This window comes from Eschrichtius robustus, chromosome 13, assembly GCF_028021215.1.
Source record: "Eschrichtius robustus isolate mEscRob2 chromosome 13, mEscRob2.pri, whole genome shotgun sequence".
Lineage (NCBI taxonomy): Eukaryota > Metazoa > Chordata > Mammalia > Artiodactyla > Eschrichtiidae > Eschrichtius > Eschrichtius robustus.
In genome coordinates, this window is record NC_090836.1 from 89,642,464 (window position 1) to 89,661,049 (window position 18,586).

At 43.5% G+C, this 18,586-nt stretch overlaps 1 protein-coding gene across 3 annotated transcripts in view; it reads right to left on the reverse strand.

The window, feature by feature from the left end:
- APPL2 (adaptor protein, phosphotyrosine interacting with PH domain and leucine zipper 2) overlaps positions 1-18,111 on the reverse strand; it is a 69,985-nt gene extending 51,874 nt beyond the window's left edge. For all 3 annotated transcript variants that reach the window (XR_011075974.1, XM_068560715.1, XM_068560714.1), the window contains exons 1-3: positions 17,867-18,111; positions 11,241-11,339; positions 503-562 (exon numbers count right to left, since the gene is read on the reverse strand). Coding sequence is in view for 2 of the 3 variants with exons in the window: in XM_068560715.1 (XP_068416816.1) it covers positions 503-562; positions 11,241-11,339; positions 17,867-17,920 (213 nt within the window). In the remaining variant the exon portion in view is untranslated. The remainder of the gene's footprint in view (positions 1-502; positions 563-11,240; positions 11,340-17,866) is intronic.
- Between the last annotated feature and the right edge of the window lie 475 nt (positions 18,112-18,586).

The window sequence follows — 18,586 nt, forward strand, 5'->3', positions numbered from 1 at the left end:
CAGCACTATAGCATTGCCCCATAATACCCTGCCCTCCACCTCGACTTCCTCTCTTCTCCCAAGAGCACATCATGTCAGAGCGTCTGACTGCGGAGAACTAGAGCTCTCCCCTTGTTCTGCCCCAGCCACGCAGTCAACCGCCCTTCCCAGGCTATTCCTTTGTCGGTCATCACCCTTCTGTTTAGATATAATGGTATCTTTCAGTTTATTTCCTGGAATTCTTAGTGTTGATTCACTTGTAGTCCCTCGAAAAATATGAACCCTCAGGGCAGTTGATTACTTCTGTAGGCTAATAAGAATACATCATAAAGACTTTGGTACAATCATCAGAATTTATCAGTGGATAGGAAAAGGCAAGACAAAAGAAAAAATGGAAATGGTCTGTGGAAAAAAAGAAAGGAAGGAGGGAAGGTCTCTAAAGGTTGCCTCTAGAGAATTCCTTTATAAGAACTCCGCTTGAGTCCTAAGCACAGCATTATATGCCATATATATATCAAGTTACCTGTTCTTCATATGCCAGCAGTTGCTTAGAAAGCTGTTGAGTAGCCAGGCACATTTCATTCTGTAGGGAGAAGAGAAAAGCAAGTAAGATTTGTCCAGTGCATACACAGTCACTGAAAAATGCCACCTCAGAGAATCACTTAAACATAATATGTATGTATCTGTAAAATAACAAAATATTTTGTTCAGAAATTATTTGGAAAACAAGACCAAAACAAATTAAAAGGTTAAAGCTTGCTTTTTCCTCCCCATCATTTATAAACTGATGCTCCTTCTGGTCATTCAGTCAGTAAACAAATGTAGTAAACAACTAACATGTGCCAAACCTCCAACAAAGACGTGGTCCCTGCCCTCATGGGGTTTACTGGGGAAGCAGACACTAAAAAATAGTTACAAGCATGATGAGAACCACAAAGGAAATACTGGGTGCAGTAGGAAGCTCTGACTGGAGGATCTGCATGGTCCTCAAGAAGACCATGGAAGAGATGTTTTAAGCAGACCCCTGGAGAAAGACCAGGAGCTAGCCATGGGGATGAGCTTTCCAGAAGGAGGGGCAGGCATGTAAAAGCACCCTGCCTGTCTGAAGAGCTATAAAGCAGGGCATAGCTGGAGCATGGGGTGCAAGGCATGGAAATGAGACAAGCCTGGCAACACAGGCAGAGCAAGGGCATGCGGGGCTCCATGGCCCAGTTGCAGACTTTAAGTGCAGTGGGAATTTAAGCAACATTATGACACAGTCAGATTCTACCAAATTTATAGCACTAGGTCAGTAATGATGGACGGTAACACAGAAGCACAGCTACAATGCCTGGGAAGGCCCTTTCTGTGCTGTTTTTCACTGGCCAATACTGTCCACTTTCTTCTTCTCGTATTTATCCCTCTGATCTTCAGCTACGCAGCAGCTGTCTACCACTATCCTCCCATCATCAACACATCCAGCCTAGAAAACGTGTCTTACGTTTTTAAAGCTCAGTTAAGGATTCTTTTTAGGTTCAGGGTGTATTCCTAAGAGAGGGAGGGAGCTACTGGGTCTGACCTGGAGCAGATAAGGGGAGGGCACTGGCCAGCCTTGGCCTCCACTTCCTTTCCAATTCCCCTGGGTTTGCTGTTCCTTAGGGGTAAGGCCTGAACTCTGCCGGAGCTTGTTTTATTTTTCATGGGCCTCCTTTGCAAGACCCATCAGAACCTAATCCTATGTTTTTTGGGCCTTCTTTGCAGATAACTGGTCAACCTGTTCCCTGACTTCCTTCATCTGCCCCAAGAAACAGCCATCAGTAGACCCTGAAACGTGGCGTTCTCTCTTCTCCCCCAGAATAAAGTCAGGCAAACATAATGATAATTCCTGGCTTTGGCATCCTACTGGGGTGCCACCACTTTGAAAACTAACCAGAGCTGGCAGTCACAAAGCCAAGAGGAGGGCAAACAAACAAATCCAGAAGTGCTATGTCCTGGATCTAGACAGGAGCATGCAACCATTCCTAGCACAGAGCAGGCGCTCCACAAATGTTTGATGAATGAAGGAACAAACAAGGTTAGAAGATTCATATAAATTTCAAGTTTTTAAACAATACCTGGAATCATAGTGTGAGGGGAGAAATAGTTCCTAACCCTGTAAGGCAACATCACAAATGGTGGGCAATAAAATACAGAGTGGACAGGCATAAAGCAGTCAGCCAGGAAACAGCCAGTTGACCATCTTTAGCAGTGCTGTTTTGAAGATCAGGGCGCATGGGAACAAGGGTCTTAGCCCATTCACTGAGCTGCTACCCTGCTGTATCAGAAAATCCCCATCTCCTCTTCTCTGAGTTAGCAGCAGTGCGTTTAAGATGGATTTGTTCAAGTTACCTTGGCATCTGCCTCCCCAGGCAGCCCCACGTAGACTATGATTTGCAGACCCACAGAATCATCCTAACAATAGCAGCTAACATTTACACAGCACTTAATGCATGCCAGATACCAACTAACTGCAATCCAGGCATTATGTCATTTAATTCTGACAACCCTGTCAGGCATGTTCTAATTAGTAACTCAATTTTACAGAAGAAATGGAGGCACAGAGATGTTAGGCCACCTGCCCAAGGTCACACAGCTAGTTAGTAGCAGGGCTGGGATGTGAATTCATGTCTGTCTAAAATCCACACTCTTAAACACTACTAAGATCCCAAGTCCTGCTAAGAGAAAAGACCTGAGAAGGCCATTGCCTTAGGCTAGAGTTGACAAAATTCTCCTGTAAAAGGCTAGATAGCAATTATTTTTGGCTAATGGGATATACGGTCTCTGTCACAACACAAGAGCAGCCATAAATAATTCATGAACAAATGAGTATGGCTTTGTTACAATAAAACTTTATTTACAAAAATAAGAGGCCAGTCCAAGGGCTGTAAAGTACTGATCCTGCTTTAGACAGTAACTGTCTCAAAAGAGCCGTCCTCTGCCACAGCTCCCTCAGGAGGCTCTCCATGAAGCTACAATCCTTCAGACTCAAGGAACAGTTTCTACTCTTCTGGTCCATTCTTTTCTTTATTTTAGCTAAGTCTAAAATATTACTCCCCCATATCTGTATTCTTTAGAGACCGGTCAACAGATATGATAACCACCCTCCGTGCTTTCATAACAAGCAAGCGCCACAGGCTACCTGAATTCTTCTCTCCTTTAGAAGGTACTGGCAAGCACCCCACGTGTAGTGGACACACCTGCCAGGGAGCTGCTAGCATCCGACTGTGCCCAGGCCAATGGGGGGCACTCATGTGCCATGCGCACAACTCCACTGAGGCCGAGGAAGAAGGGGCACAGCACACAACAAGGACAAGTGCTTCCAAAATTCCTGTGTACGGTGGACTCTGCCGGGTCTCTCCTAGAAATACTTTCTGAAAGTGCTATGTATTTCAGATGTGTGTGATTTCAGGCAGCAAGATTCTGTTCTACCAGCATGATTCCACTGGGTACAAACAATACATGTCTAAAATGGCCTGTCAACTGCCCTGAAAAGAAATGAACCTCTCCTATACAGAACACGTGACATGAAAATAGACCAACTTTAATCTTACTCACACTTAATCTACTGTACACAAAGGTTTTATGAAATGCTCTACCTAATTAATACACACCCTGTGAGGTAAGCCTGCCTAATTATCTCTGCAACAAGACTTGCAAAACTGGAACTTGCGTGAAGAGTAAATATTAGCAGTAACAATAAAAAGATAGCTGCTAACATTTACTGAGTCTTTTTTAGGGACCTGACATTGCTGTTAAGCATTTTTTATAAATTATTACATTTAATTCTTACAAGGCACTTATGAGGTAGGGTATATTCTTACCCTCATTTTACAAATGAGGAGAAAAAGGTTCAGAAAGGATAATACCTCTCTATAATTACACAACTAGTAACTGCCAAGGCAACGATTCACCTCAGATCTGTCAGACTCAAAATCTAAAGCCCAAGTGCTTAACACCATACTATTCTGATCCAAAGTCCAAAACTGTATTTAGTAGTACTGTACTCAGTGAGCAGGCCTCACAGGGGCTACAGATATCAGCATAAATCCCATACTTTTCTAGCTGTAGTCCAGCAAACGTGGTGGCCTAAAATGTAGATTCTAAATGGAGTTCTGCGAGTAAGAGTCCGACACTCTGGAAAAGCTCTCTGGTTACTATCTATGCTATTGGGTGCCTCACAGGAAGCCTTAAGAGATAACCTGACGGAGGGTTTACCGACAGAATATCCTATGTTCATCAGAAATTCCCAAGGCTGGCGCCAAGGCAGAAAGACCAGTGGTTAACAAACCCGGAAGGAAAACTGAGCTCTGGGCAAAGGAATGTTTACCTTATGGTGGCACAGAGCGCTCGCTAACTGCAACTGTCACCTGAAACCACCCAAAGGCCTCTGGGCAGGAATGGAGAGGCCAGGAGCAGGGGCAGAGGAAATCCACTAGAGTCAAAGTCACAGTGTAGGCACTGCTTTGATCTAGGCCAAACATTTGGCCAGAAATGTTACCTAAAGCCAAGTGGCTGAGAGTCTCATTCATCACAGCGCTACCCCAAAGCTGGGGTCAGGGGGTCGCACTGGATCAGGAGCCCCGGGGGGGGTGGGTGCGGGCGGCGCATAGAGGGAGTGGTGAGAAACATAGCAAGGACAGAGGCTGGAGAGCTGTGTTTGGGGCGGGCCATGTGGGGACGCTTGCTGAGGACTCTGACATTATTCTGCCAGCACCAGGGAAGCCCCGAGGAACTTTGGCAGGAGAATGACAAGGTCAGATGTGAGCAGAAGAAAAATCATGAATGGCTGTGGTGGAAAAAGAGGATGACATGAGGGTCAGGAGACCACCTGAAGTCGAGTGAGAGAGAAAAAAGGCTGAGCCCCAGCCAGAAAGTAGCAGAGATCTGCCTGGTATGGCTGAGGCAAAAACCAACAGGCTAGAGTGAATGAGGAAGGAGGGGGAGTCCAAGACGAACGGACCCTAGACTGGATGACCCATGATGGCAGTGCGCCGAGCTAAGGCGCTGACAAGGGGACACAGATCTGGGAGGGACAATAAAGCGCACAGAGGGGGTGTGCCGACGGTCTGGTCGAGGTGGCCCGGATGCAGTCTTTCCTTTAACACCTATTTATCAAACACTGAGAGGGGCCACGGAAGGTGCTGGCCATTGGAGACAAAGACAATCTGCTCTCAGAGCTCACAGTGCACAGGGAGGAAAGAAAATCCCCCACTGTCCCTCAGTGCTCTGACCAACAAGAGTGCAGGGCATCTGGGCACATGGCTGAAGGGCGCTTTGGTCTGAAGGGAGAAAAGGAAGAAAGAAAAGGTGTCAGACACCTCGGACCTGAGGTCAGTCTTAAAAGCCATTTGCCGGGAAGGCCATTTGCCAGGGCAAGGGGTCCACGTGGAGTCCTGGAAGCAGGAAGGGCACAGCAAAGTCTCGAGATGTGCAGAGGGCCTGGCACGTTCTGGAACAGCCAAAGACGAAGCTAGAGGAGTAGGCTGGAACTCAGCTCATTGAAGAGCTTTGCGTGCCTTGATGAGGAGTTTTTACCTCTGCCTTGTGGTTACAGGGAGCCACGGAAGCAGGTGAAGATAGGGAGGGAAGGGAGGTCTGCATGTGGTAGCTCGAGAGTACAGGATGGATTGAAGGGGAAAACAAGCCCCTGACGGCAGAAAGACTGCTCAGGACGGTGCTGCAACAGCCCAGGTAAGAGCTGAAAACTCACTCTCCACAGTGACAATAGGCAAAAGTCGTTTGGAATAAGGACCTAGAGACGAGGGCTAGAAACAGATTCTGAAATGGCCAGGCTTTGCTGAAGAAGTGACTTTGCCCAGGAAACGAGTAGAGACTAACCAGAGAAGGACTCCTGTGGAATTTTGGAGAACACCAAGGCTTAAGGGGCAGGCAGCAAAAGGGCGCCAGGAAAGGAGAACAATCAAGAATGGTGGGTAGACACTCGGGACAGACACTGTCACAGGAACCAAAGAAGGACAGTTTTGAGGGGGCACTGTTAATAGCATCGGGTGCTGCCTGGGATGGAGGGTGGAGAGAGGCCATGAACCAGGCATTAAGCAGCCTGTGCTGCCAGTGGGGGATGGAGCCCAGACTGAGGAGCCGGAGGAGCAAATATCAACTATGCAGTGAGGAAGTGAGGAATGCAGGTACAGACTGCTCCTTCAGGAACATCAAGATCAGAGGACCAAGCTTCTATTTAACCCAAGTAGCAGTCCCAGGGTACAGTGCTATCATAACTATTATTATTCTAAGGCTTAGAAGGTGGTTATGTTAACAGCGAGCACTTCGTGCCAGGGACTGATCTTATACTTTACAGGTATTAGTTCTAATAACAACCTATGAGGTGGGTATTATTATGGCCTCTGTTTAACCAATAAGGAAACTCAGGCAATCACGTGACTTGCCCAAGGTCACACAGCAAGTGGCCAAGTCAAGACTGGAACTCAGATCTGATGCATCTAAGGTCACACACTTAACCTCATACCTAATGAATGAGCCTGGCCCAGAATAATCTTCCATACTAATCTGAAAGCCTTCAATGCTGGAATGAGGGAAGGCTGTAGATCCCACATGCAAATCAAGTGCAAAAACTCAGGTCTTTGAAGTTGCTTCCAGAAACCACTCAGGGACTCTCTACTCCTGAATGCCTTAAGCTACACACATATTTCTCTGTCCCTGTCATAGAAACCTCAATTTGACTGTTTTTGAGAGCTGTTAAAATGCACTGATTGAAACCATTATGGATAAAAACCAATTAAACAAGGGAAGTTACTCTGGGATACAAAAAGGAGCTGGCTCCCACCCATAACACACCACAAAGCTGTTAGGCTGATAAGTGTGGGTGTTCTATGGTGACAAGAACAACCTTTGAAGACTCCCACTTCCTTAGCCTCTGCTGCCATTTCTAGAGACCAGTATGTCAAAAGAGTACAGCACAGAGGTTCAGAGTGAGAGTGGAGGTTTTGGAGTCAAAGACCTGAGTTCAAATTCTGTTCCTGCCACTCATCAGCTGTGTGACCACAGGCAAGTTACATAACCTCTCTTATATAATAATACCTCTCGGGCTTCCCTGGTGGCGCAGTGGTTGAGAGTCTGCCTGCCAATGCAGGGGACATGGGTTCGAGCCCTGGTCTGGGAGGATCCCGCATGCCGCGGAGCAACTGGGCCCGTGAGCCACAATTACTGAGCCTGCGCATCTGGAGCCTGTGCTCTGCAACGGGACAGGCCACGATGGTGAGAGGCCCGCGCATCGCGATGAGGAGTGGCCCCCGCTTGCCGCAACTGGAGAAAGCCCTCGCACAGAAACGAAGACCCAACACAGCCAAAAAATAAATAAATACAATTTAAAAAAAAAAAATAATAATAATACCTCTCCTTTATTGTGAAAGCTAAATGAAATTATACACAGGCAGTGTCTTGTCTAGTGTGTGGTATGTTTATGTGCCTAATAATATTTTTATTATTAAAATATACAGTTCTGATCCTGTCTGCCTCCCAAATCCTTCTCTCTCCCCTATCACAAGCTCACACTCCTGGATGCCCACTACTCTGTTTCCCAAGGGGAACATTAACTTATTTAGCTTGATATCTATATATGTTATCATTTCTAAAGAAAAATATTTTCTTCTTTATAATACCAAATGTATGCATATCTTCCCTTCAAAGTATTTTACTCCTATCCCCTCCCACGGTCTCACCCCAGTTTGAAAAGATACTACTCGCAACTCCAATGTGGGCTTTTACATTTTAGGGTCAGGAGTTCTGCACTCCCAAAGGTCTGGCTCAGAGCAGCTGCAGAGATGAGACTGTGTCTGTGTAAGCCTGCTTTGCTGAAAGGAAGTGAGAGAGCCTGAACCACGGTTCTCACTTGGAAAAATTCCATCCAAAGTGTACTTAAAAAAAAAAAAATCAACAAAACAAATAAAAAATTCCATCCAGACTGAAGGAACCAACTACAGAGGCTTGTCATCCTTTGGAGGAGAAAGACAGGTTCCAGGAGATGCCAGGTTTCACTAATACTGCTAGGAACATCATTTGACCTTCCCGTTTTCTCAATACAATGTCTGAGAGGAGAAGTAAGAATACGTAAGTAAATTTCATTGTAAGACCCTAAAAAATCCATTTCGAAAAGATTTTTTAAAATTTTAACCTCTCTAGGAAAGAAACAAAATTACGGTAGATATACAGAATCAAAACAAGTATATCAAATGCATTAAATGCAAAATTTGAGCAGATTTTACTGAATACGTATACCCATGCATCTATTCAGACACTATAGAAGTTTTAAATTTAGTCAATAGTTTGAAAGATAGCAGAGCTTTCTAAGCAAGCCGTCTCTTGCTGCATGAGAAGTGTGTACGGCTTCCTTCATTCAGATGACCCATGATGGAATACTCAGTTCCCCCATGTGCAAAGGCACATCTGACAATCAGGAGACCAGATGTGACCAGGGACTGCTGTAAAATGCTGAAAACAGCTTATAGCCTACAGCTTCATTCTACTGCTTAAGCCAAATAAAATTTAAAATCTCCCCCAAACTAGCCAAAATCAGCAAAACTGTTCATAGAACTTTCCTCTAGTTTTTTTTACTCTTCCTCTTTCTAAAACTAAGGTCCAAATAGTATTCACTATATCAGAATCCAGAAACTTACCATGTGGCCTGATTTTAAATATCTTTTATGAACATTTATCATTTATCAGCAGCATAAATCTGGTTTAAATAATATAATAATGAAAAACAACATCTTACTAAGTGCCTCTTTTTAAAAATGAAATTATAAAACTCTATTAATGTAATTTAACACGTCTAGGTGTAAAATATTTAAGGAAGAATGTTAAATAAAAACAGGAAAACATAACTTTGGGGAAAAAAGTTGAATGAAAACATTGGTAACTCTTTTCTTTCTTTCTTTCTTTCTTCCCACCCTCATACATACATATAAACAAACTGATCAAAGAGGAGTTAGAAAGTTTTCTTTTTAATTTAATTGAAAAGAAACAAAACATGTTCAAATAAACCTGAAAAACAACTGACCCTGACCCAGCCGATCTGAATGCCACTGACCACTGGTTGTATCTGTCACTGAGTTGGCAGCACTAGCCAGACGTTCTTGCTAGCTTCTGCTGCAGGAAATGCCGAGGCAGAAGGAAGGGCTTCTGCCAGTAACCCATGTGATAATCATGTGATGTGATGTGAAGTAAAAGCTGGTTACAGCCTCTTGGAATGCAAGACCCACTTAGTTTTGGCAAAATGCAGTTTTCTGGCTCAAAAGAAAAAAACGCATAAGAGAGCATCTGGACATCTCCAAGGAAATGATTCTGACAGACATGGAAAGGCAGGACAGAGACTCTTGGGAGTGGCGGAGTCACCGTCCCTAAGTCTTGGGACTCTTATTAAACATGAGACAAATCACTTAATAACAATATTCAAACTACTAAAGAGCAGGTATAAGCTCAGTAAAAAATTTTCTGTTCCCTTAAATTTTGAATAGTTAGGGAAAAATACAAAAACATATAATAGAAATAAATAGGGCTTTTAAAAAATCGACAAAGTATGTACCAGTTTTTAAATGTTTTACCTAAACAAACGAGCAAAATCACAAATGAGCGCATGATTCTTTTGGTCGTTAAAATTAGTTCCAATTAATCAAGTTACACTTCTATAATACAGTAGTTTGCAAATATCTATCTCCAGCCTGAACTCTGGATCTGAACTTTCAACAAGATCTCTTTCCCCATTTTTATGTCCCATGGACACCTCAAAATCAGCCTCTCAAGAAAGAATTAAGGGGAATTCCCTGGTGGTTCAGTGGTTAGCACTCTGCGCTTTCACTGCCGAGGGCCCAGGTTCAGGGAACTAAGATCCTGCAAGCCATGATGACACCGACGTGGGCATCATTCTTGATTCATCCTTCACCCACCCAACCCCTTCACATAGAATCAGTCACCAATCCACTTCTTCCCAATTCCACTGCCACTTCCCTAGCTCAGGCTACCACCCTTATGCTTAGTAGTTAAGTGTTTGGGCTTTGGCTTCAGGCTGACTTGCTCTACCATGTATTAATGGGGTGGAATTGGAAAGTCATTCATCATCAGAATCCTTAAATCTCCTGACCTACAAAATGAAGATATAATAACAACACCCACCTCAGAGTTAGGGAATTTAAGTGAAATGATTACATGTAAAAGCCCCTGAAACTGCACCTGGAACCTATGAAGTATTCAATAAGTCTCAACTATCATAATCATCCTCCTTTTGGGTGCCCAGCACAATTCCTCCAGGTTAGGTGACCCTTCTCTCCTAGCACCTCTAACACTCTTTGGTAATTATTTTTGTCTGTCTCCCAACCCAGTTGTAAGCTCCCTAATGGCAAGAGCTGAGTTTTTTTCCCCATATATGATATGAATGAATGATTAATAAAACCATGATAATAAATGATTATATATGAATATTAAGAGCTATGTAAAATAAATGAGTATACATGATTATTGATATATTATTATTATACACTGAATGTGGTATTTATTTAGAGATCGTCAATGAGAAAAAGGAACATATTAACAGATACAGGCTTAAGTTGGCAAGGAATCAATAATGAAAAGTATCGGTTGCCATAATATTTTGATGTGTAACATAACAAATTTTATTTTTAAGTAACTCACAAGTTTTCTCTTAGAAAGTAACACACATGGGCATTTCTTGATCTTAAAAAGTTTCACTTTTGCTACTCAGCAATTTATTTTCCATGGTTTTGCAAGGCAGAGATATTTGTTCCTCAAAACAAAGAAGCCACCCAACAGTTCCAGAACTGTGACTCAAGTCTTTTCAGAGGAAGCCCTTGAAAAAACATCTCTACTCGCCTACACTGACATCTAAGACTGACCATTTATGAGAAAGACAAAGAGCCATGCCTCAGAATACTGAACCCACTCATTCACAAGGAGGAAGAGGAGACTCAAATGTTTCCCTTTGGAGTAGAATTTTTTTAAAAATTAAAAAGCAGTTATGTGGTACCTTTCTACTGGGTCTACTAGTTACAGAAAAGTTACCCTATTTCTTAAGCTGTGAAAACAAACTGCTCTCAGTTTTTTGAGGTGAACAGAAGAGAAAAACAATTGTGATTTTATTTCAAAAGTTTAAATGGTGGTGTTCTGACTCAAATCTCTCAACCTCCTGAGAGAAGTTCAAGGTGAGCAGAGAGCTCCCACTCTGTTCCTCTCCAGGTGAGGGGGCAGGAGGATACCTGGGCTCCATAGACGCGTTGCATCGCCTGGAGCAGCTGGTTGGTATAATCCGTGAGAGTGCCAGCATCTTCTTCAAATACACTCAGTAAAGAGCGAGTCTGCAAGAAAAGAGGTCAATTTTATTTCTAAGTGGAAAAGTTACAATGGAGGTAAAACAAACACACGCACACAGAGATATGGGGAGGGAAGATGTCTGTTGTCTGGCTTTACTTTTTTATTGCTAATACTAATATAAGCTGATTCCTAGAGCTTTAATTCAGAACTCCTTTTCTAATCCTTTAGACTACATTGCGAGGGCAAACTGAATACAGTTTGAGTATCGGGGCCAGGGAAAGAAAGCCAATTTTTAAAGGGTTAAGAAGACTCAAGGGCTATTACCTGTCTCGACTTTAGCCTCTACCTAAGTACCAGTAAAGTCCATCCAATAAAATAAGTGTTAAAAAGGGCAGTCTCTCCCTTCAAGCCCATAAACTGAACTCAATGTCTGGCCTGTGTGCATACCTAGGGTGTGGTCACCCAGCACTTCATCATCACAGCAGTTAACCATCTGTCCGGTTTTCTGCAATCTTGGACGTCTTGCAGGGGTGTGTCATTCTTTCCACTTAAGATACTACAGTCAGGCTCCATGTCTTTCGTCATATTCTATTCAACCAATTTTCAAACTCATGACCAGGAAATTTCATGTACCATGGGCCCACCAGTGGAAGCTCTGGGCACAAAACTCAAATACCAACTTAAGAATGCTAGCTCAGTTCCTTTGGGAAGACTACTCAGTGCTTCGAGAGCAGCTGAGCAATGTCTTAGATGAAAGGTATTTCCTACCATTTTCATGCGTAGTGCCTGATACGCTAAGCACTAAAGAAATATTTATATATTGGATGGTGTCTAAAGAAGTATCAAGGGACCACATAAGAGACCATATCTATTCAAGGGACTTTTGTTAATGTCCCCAGCACAGTGGGAATTTAAAATACTACATTAGTGATAATGGGATCTATATTTCAGAAAATAACCCATTAGGCATAGAATGGAGAGTAAGCTATAGAAATGTCTTTAATGAGATGATACCAAAGGCACCTTACAAAGAACAATCCATTAAGGTTCATTATTTTCCTGCAAATGAATTTCAATTCCTTCTTTCTTTTTCTAACCTATCTCAGGTAAGAGAATAATAACTGACCCAAAAGCACCCCCAATAAACTGGAAGAGGAACCCCGACGTTTGAATCATTCTACCTTTGATATTGTTGACAAACTCTGCTGGACTTCACAGTAGTACATGCTTATCCTGGTTTTGCCCGAGGTCTTTAAGGCTAAAAATACCTGCTCTCAGACCAATGTACTCTCTTCAGTACCAATTCTTATCAACAGAAGGATCAGAACAAACAAAACAAAAATCATGGATGTGACCCACTGGATCTCATAATCCATTAATAGATGTCAGTGAGTAGGTGAAAAACATCGGTTTAGAATTCTTTATTACATCTCTTTAAAATATACTATTTGAAAAAAAAAAGATTGTTAAAAGACGTTTTGAGAACCTACAGTGATTGGTCTATCACTCTACATTCATTCATGTATATACTTCCGCCTTCATCCAATATTTGATGAAACATTGTGTTGGGATCTGAGATTCAAAGGTGATCAGACCAACTCTGTTCTCCAGGAGCTTACAGTCTACTGGGGCCTCTCAAAGGATATGGGATCCCCTTAGGACCATGTCAATCCTGGGTCCAAATTCAGGCTCTAACACTAATTTGCAGGGAACACTAGAGGTAATGAATTACATAAAGTGCCTACCAGTGCCTAATACACAGTGATAGCAGATGATACTGATTATGAAGAAGATAATGAACTTTGCTTATAACATGTTGGACACTAAGGGTTTCACATGTATGATTTTATTTCAACACTAAAGCAACACTATTATCTACATAGCTATCTATAAATGTCATCTAATAGGAGAGAATCTTTTGGTATTCATGGCGCCAATGCTGGAGGAGTCCTTCAATGTTTATGATGATTCTGGTTCCATTCTTTGCTATAACATTATATCTAAGAGAATGAAAAAGAGTGATACAACTGGATTGAGGATATTTAATTTTTTAAATACTACGATGTCCATTTAGTTGAGTCCTATTTATTGTTTTTAATACTCTTAGAAATAAAATATATAGAATGGAAAATGAGCCACAGGATGAAAAGAGAGGGCTTGTATAAATGTCCTCCATAAAGAGAGTAGAAAGAAAACTAAAATTACCATTTACTCTGTACTTCCTATGTGTCCGACACTGTTCTGAGCACTAAATATTACTTCATTTAATCCTTCCGACAACTTTATGAGGTAGACACCACAGTCACATTAATCCCATTTTAGAGATGATGAAACTGAGGCTCATCAAGGTTAAGAAACTTGCTCAACCTCCCACAGCTGGGAAGCAGCAGGGTTGGGATGTAAACCCAGGTCTGGCTGGTACCAATGGCCATGCTTTCTCCACCACAAGAGGCTGCATCCACCACCTAGCAAAGGTGGGTCTCAACAGTGGGCATGCTCTTTGGCCCACAGCCCACCGTCCTGTCTGGAGGCAGGATGCAGACTGCTTGGAGCTGACTTCTCTTGGGTCATCCTACTGTCATGCTCTCACCTGTGATAACTGCCAAAACTACATCACAAGTTTTTTTTTCTTTATATTCTGAACATGTTCCCCATGACATCCATTAGGACTGACAAAAACACTCCCGTCTTCCCTTTCTAACTTAACTAGGCCATGATCATCCTTGAAAAAAAACATACCCTGCTATCTCAGACACTGTTTTAATATCCACATTTATCAGCTCCGCATCTGCTTAAACTTATATTTGGAAGAACAGGAATGTTCTGAGACCTAAAGAAGGAATAAGACCAAGGACCAGGCAAAGGTATACCAGTTGCTCGAAAGTTCCCCCAAAATTCCGAAAGACATTGGTGCATATCACTTATAAAGACAGTAACAGCAATCATTTATGGAGTTACTATAATATGCAGGCATGAAGATACTTTACATATGTTATTTATTCTTCATAAGAATTAAGCAACTATTTTTATTCTAATTTTACACATGTTGAATCACAAACTCAAAGAGGTTGAGTAACCTGCAGAATCAAGATTTAAATTCCGTCCTTTTTCTACTACCCTACACTCTCAAGAGTATGCATGGACAGAAAAACGAAACCAAACACCTTAGCCTTAGCTCCACATTACCCTCTATCTTAGAATAAAGAAACTGGGTGTCATCTAATAAACTAGTCCTAGACATTTTTCACTCCTAAGAATAGCATCTAGTTATATAATGGCACAATTTTAACAGCTGTGATTGTAAAATATACACACGCACACACACGTGTATATTTTATATATATTTAAATATATTTTAAATGTTTTAATATTTATCATATATAAGTATAAATATTATACATATATATTTTTTTTTAAGGTAAAAACAATTAAAACTCTTATTCCCACAGTGTGGGAGAGGGAGAGAAATGTCTCAGTAGAACCAAGCCTACTGAAAGGAAAATGTATCATAAACAAAGAGTACAGCAGGACAAAAGCCCTCCACAATTAAGACAAAACCACCAGGTAATGTTTTGAGGCATCCTGCTTGAGTTAAAAAAGGCCTGGTTTCCCAGCTGGACCTCCCACTGAATAATCTCAGAACCTAATCTTTAAATTCTCTGTGCTTCAGCTGTGCCAACTGCAAAGGAAATAAACAAATATTGTAACAAAACAGCAAGCAACAGTGCTACACTTTATCTCAAAAGCACACTACTTACAGGAAAGGGAATAAGCCCCTGGAGAGGTGCGAGCTGCAGCAGCTCAAAGCAGCATTTGTGTTCCTATCACAGCAGCATTCACACAGTACTGCAACTGCTGCTTTCCTTATCTGTCTCCCAGAACAGACTGTGAACTAGCGGAGGGAAGGCACTCTTATCTTATTTGTCATTATGTTCCCAGCAGCTAGCAGCACCTAGCGAGGAACAGAGGCTCGCAAACAGCAGTGGAGACAAGTACCTTAATCCTTAAAATGTTTCGTCTTTCATACACCAGAGGTAACCAGAAATAAAACACGTATGCACAAAGACTAGTCTTATAATACACTGTGCAGCACTGTGAACTGAAAAGGGCATGAATAGATGTGTATAAGGTCAGTCAACTGCTATTCAGCTCTTCTTGGGTCACTGAGCTCAACTATAAAAGCTTTTGTGTTCATTTAATGAATCCTTTGCAGCCAGGTTACTGGAGCAACCCTCATAAATACCCTACATAAAACAAGAGGAAACAAACAATAGATGGTTTCTTAAGATCACTTCCTTTTAGTGAAACATTTTAGGGCACTGATGACAGAAAAGCCAGGTGCTAGGTAGCTGGGCTAACTTGAACAACATAGGCAGACTGCCTGGGTTCCAATCCCGGCTCTGCCACTTGATAATGTATAATCTTGGGAGCAAGTTATTTAACTTCTCAGCTCCTTGGTAATTTTAATAGAGGACCTACTTCAAAAGACTGTTGAAAGGATTAGATAAGATAACATATGTAAAGCACTGAGAACAGTGCCTGGCACATAAAAATGCATGTATGGCACAGGTGTTTGCTACTGGTTTTATTCTTTACAGATAAAACTAAGGAGCTGGATTAGATTCCTTCCAGTTACAAGTCTATGAATCTCCTTGGCAGTAAAGCTGCATTAGGCACATACCCCATACAAGAGTGCTAAATATGCTCTGATGGTTATCAAAGACCTTCCTGGTAGTTTGCTTCCATTCAAACCTCACCAAGAACCCTCACAGGGTGACACCCACGTCTCAAAAGCAATGACAAATTCCCTACGTAAAGAGGAACATTAAACAGAAATGACGATGCCTCTTAACCTCTTCTTCCTCATACAAGCTCAGTTATAAATCATGCAGATATGACAGAATTGTAAGCCCCTTAAATATTATCCGCTCCGTGACCCTCATTCTGCAGATGAGAAAACCCAGCCAGTCACAGGATGGGGATGAGTGACTTGCCCAAATGAAATGATAAGTTAGTGTTAGGGCCACAATTAGGACCCAAGTGTCCTGACTCGTTTGCCAGTCCGCTGTCTCCTACCTCACAGCTGAGCACATCCTGTAAACAACTCAGAACCGGTGTCTATTCATTGATGTGAGAGCCAAAAATTCCGAATGTAACTCCTCGGTGAGGGCAACATGGAGAATCAGTTAGTGCCACTTCTCTAACCTGGCTCAGCCGTCACCATGTTCAGTTAGGAAAGCAATATATCTTTGGATCTCAGTTTCTCCAACTACAAAGCAAGTGGAAATCCCTGTTCAAAATGATATCATTAGAAACTCCACAATACTATGTTCAGATCCCACGCAACAGGTGTGAGGATGGACAAAATGACTTCTACCCAGGGCTTTGATCCCATTAAAATGCCAGAAGCTTAGAGACTTCAGAGAGGCCTTTGAGAAGTCAATCAGACCAGCGGATAACAATTAAAGAAAAAAAAAAAATCACAGCTTGCTTACACTTTCTTACTTGCCTATGTAAAGAAGATCACAAAGAAATGGGCACAAGGCAACTAAGCACACAGTCCTTTTGACTACTAATTCTGAACTGGAGAGATGCAGAGTGGGTGTTGGTAAGTCCATCAAGGGATCATCCTGGGGAGGCACAATTCACTAAGAAGAAAATGGAAAGGAAGCACAAAGGGAAGAGAAACGGTGAAAGGAAAACAGGTTACTCTTACTCTAATTTTTCAAGAGTTGAGATACTAGGGAATAAAGAGAGGTATTTAAATAACCCAAGGATGCAGAGCCTCTAGGGCAGATATGAAGCTGGGGAAATGTTAATGAAGGAGAACAAAGGTTCCCTGGGGAAAGGTGCACTGACTTATGAACTAACGTCATTCTGCACTCATTTACTACATTTACACACCAGCTTTCATCTGCAGAGCTCAAAGGACTTGATTCTCATCTCGGGTGCGCTCGCTAATGAAGTTCCCCTGTGCGGCAAATAGGGCAGGTATTGTAATTTCCTCTTCACGAATGGGAAAACAGGGCCAAGGGGAGGTCTGGCACCGCTGGGGAAGAGGTCTAGGCTCTCTGCATCCCACTCTGGTCCTAAATCCACCAGGTCCCATCATATCAGTAGTAGTCATGATAATAAGTAAGACTGACTTCTTATTCTGTACCAGGCATTGCCCACGAACAACTTGACAGGCATTTCCTTATTTAATTCTAACAACTCTGGGAGGCAGGTACAATTATTCTTCCTATCTTACGACAAAGCTGAGGCAAAAAAAGATGATTTGCCCGGGGCACTTGGTGGAGCCCAAGCGTAGGCCGAGCAGCCTCGGTTTCAGCTGAGTTTGGAAGGGGGTCGGGACACAAAGACTCCGGCCGCGGGGAGCTTTCCCGGCGTCTCCAGCTCTGCCTGAGGGATGCCGGCTCCCGGAGCATCCCGGACTCAAGACATAGGGCCGGGCCCGCCCCCTCTTCGCCCCCGAGGGGGCCCGGCGTACTCCCAGCCTCCACCCCGGGGCTGGAAGGGCCTCCTCGGCCTCAAGCCCTCGGGCGAGGGGGACCCGGGCGGCGGGAGGTACCTGGGGGCTGTCCTGCAACGCCTCCTCTAGCAGGAGCTTGTCCACGGCGGGCATGGTGCCGCGCGGCGGGGCCGAGGGCCGGACGGAAGCACGGAGGGCAGGTGACGCGGCGGCCGAGGGTGCTCGAGGCTCAGGCGACGAGGCGGACGACGCTCTGTGCCCAGGGCGGCCCCGCGTGCGCCCACGCCTGGCCAGTGAGTGACCGCCGCCACCCGCCCGCCGGCCCTCCTCTCGGCCCAGCCCTCAGCGGAGCCGCATCAACAGGAAGTGTGGCGAGCGCCCGACCCTGCCACCGGAAGTGTGGCGGCCCGGCTTTCCTCCCGCGCCCACCTCTCGCGGGAAACCGCAGACCCCATGGGTCAGCCGGGCGCCCAGCGAACGCGAAGGGTGTTAGGCCCAGCAGTTAAGGGGCCGAATCTTATGCCGGTCAATGCATCTAAAGCCCAGGAGGGGGAACTCAAGAGCGGAAAGATAAGGTTTTATCTACGTGTGGCTCTCCAGATTTTTTGAGTCAAGGAGATAGGAGCTTACAGTTTTGCTGATGTGAAAATCTGTGAAATGCTGTGTGAAAATCCCGCGCTTCCCGCACCACTTTTTCTACGTAAATCTCAGTGCCCTCGTAACAGCTCTGAGAGTAGAGAGATCAACTAGTTCTAGGGGAAAAAAGGGGGTAACTGAAACATCTGTGATATTTAGAAGTAACTTTTTGGGAAACCACAG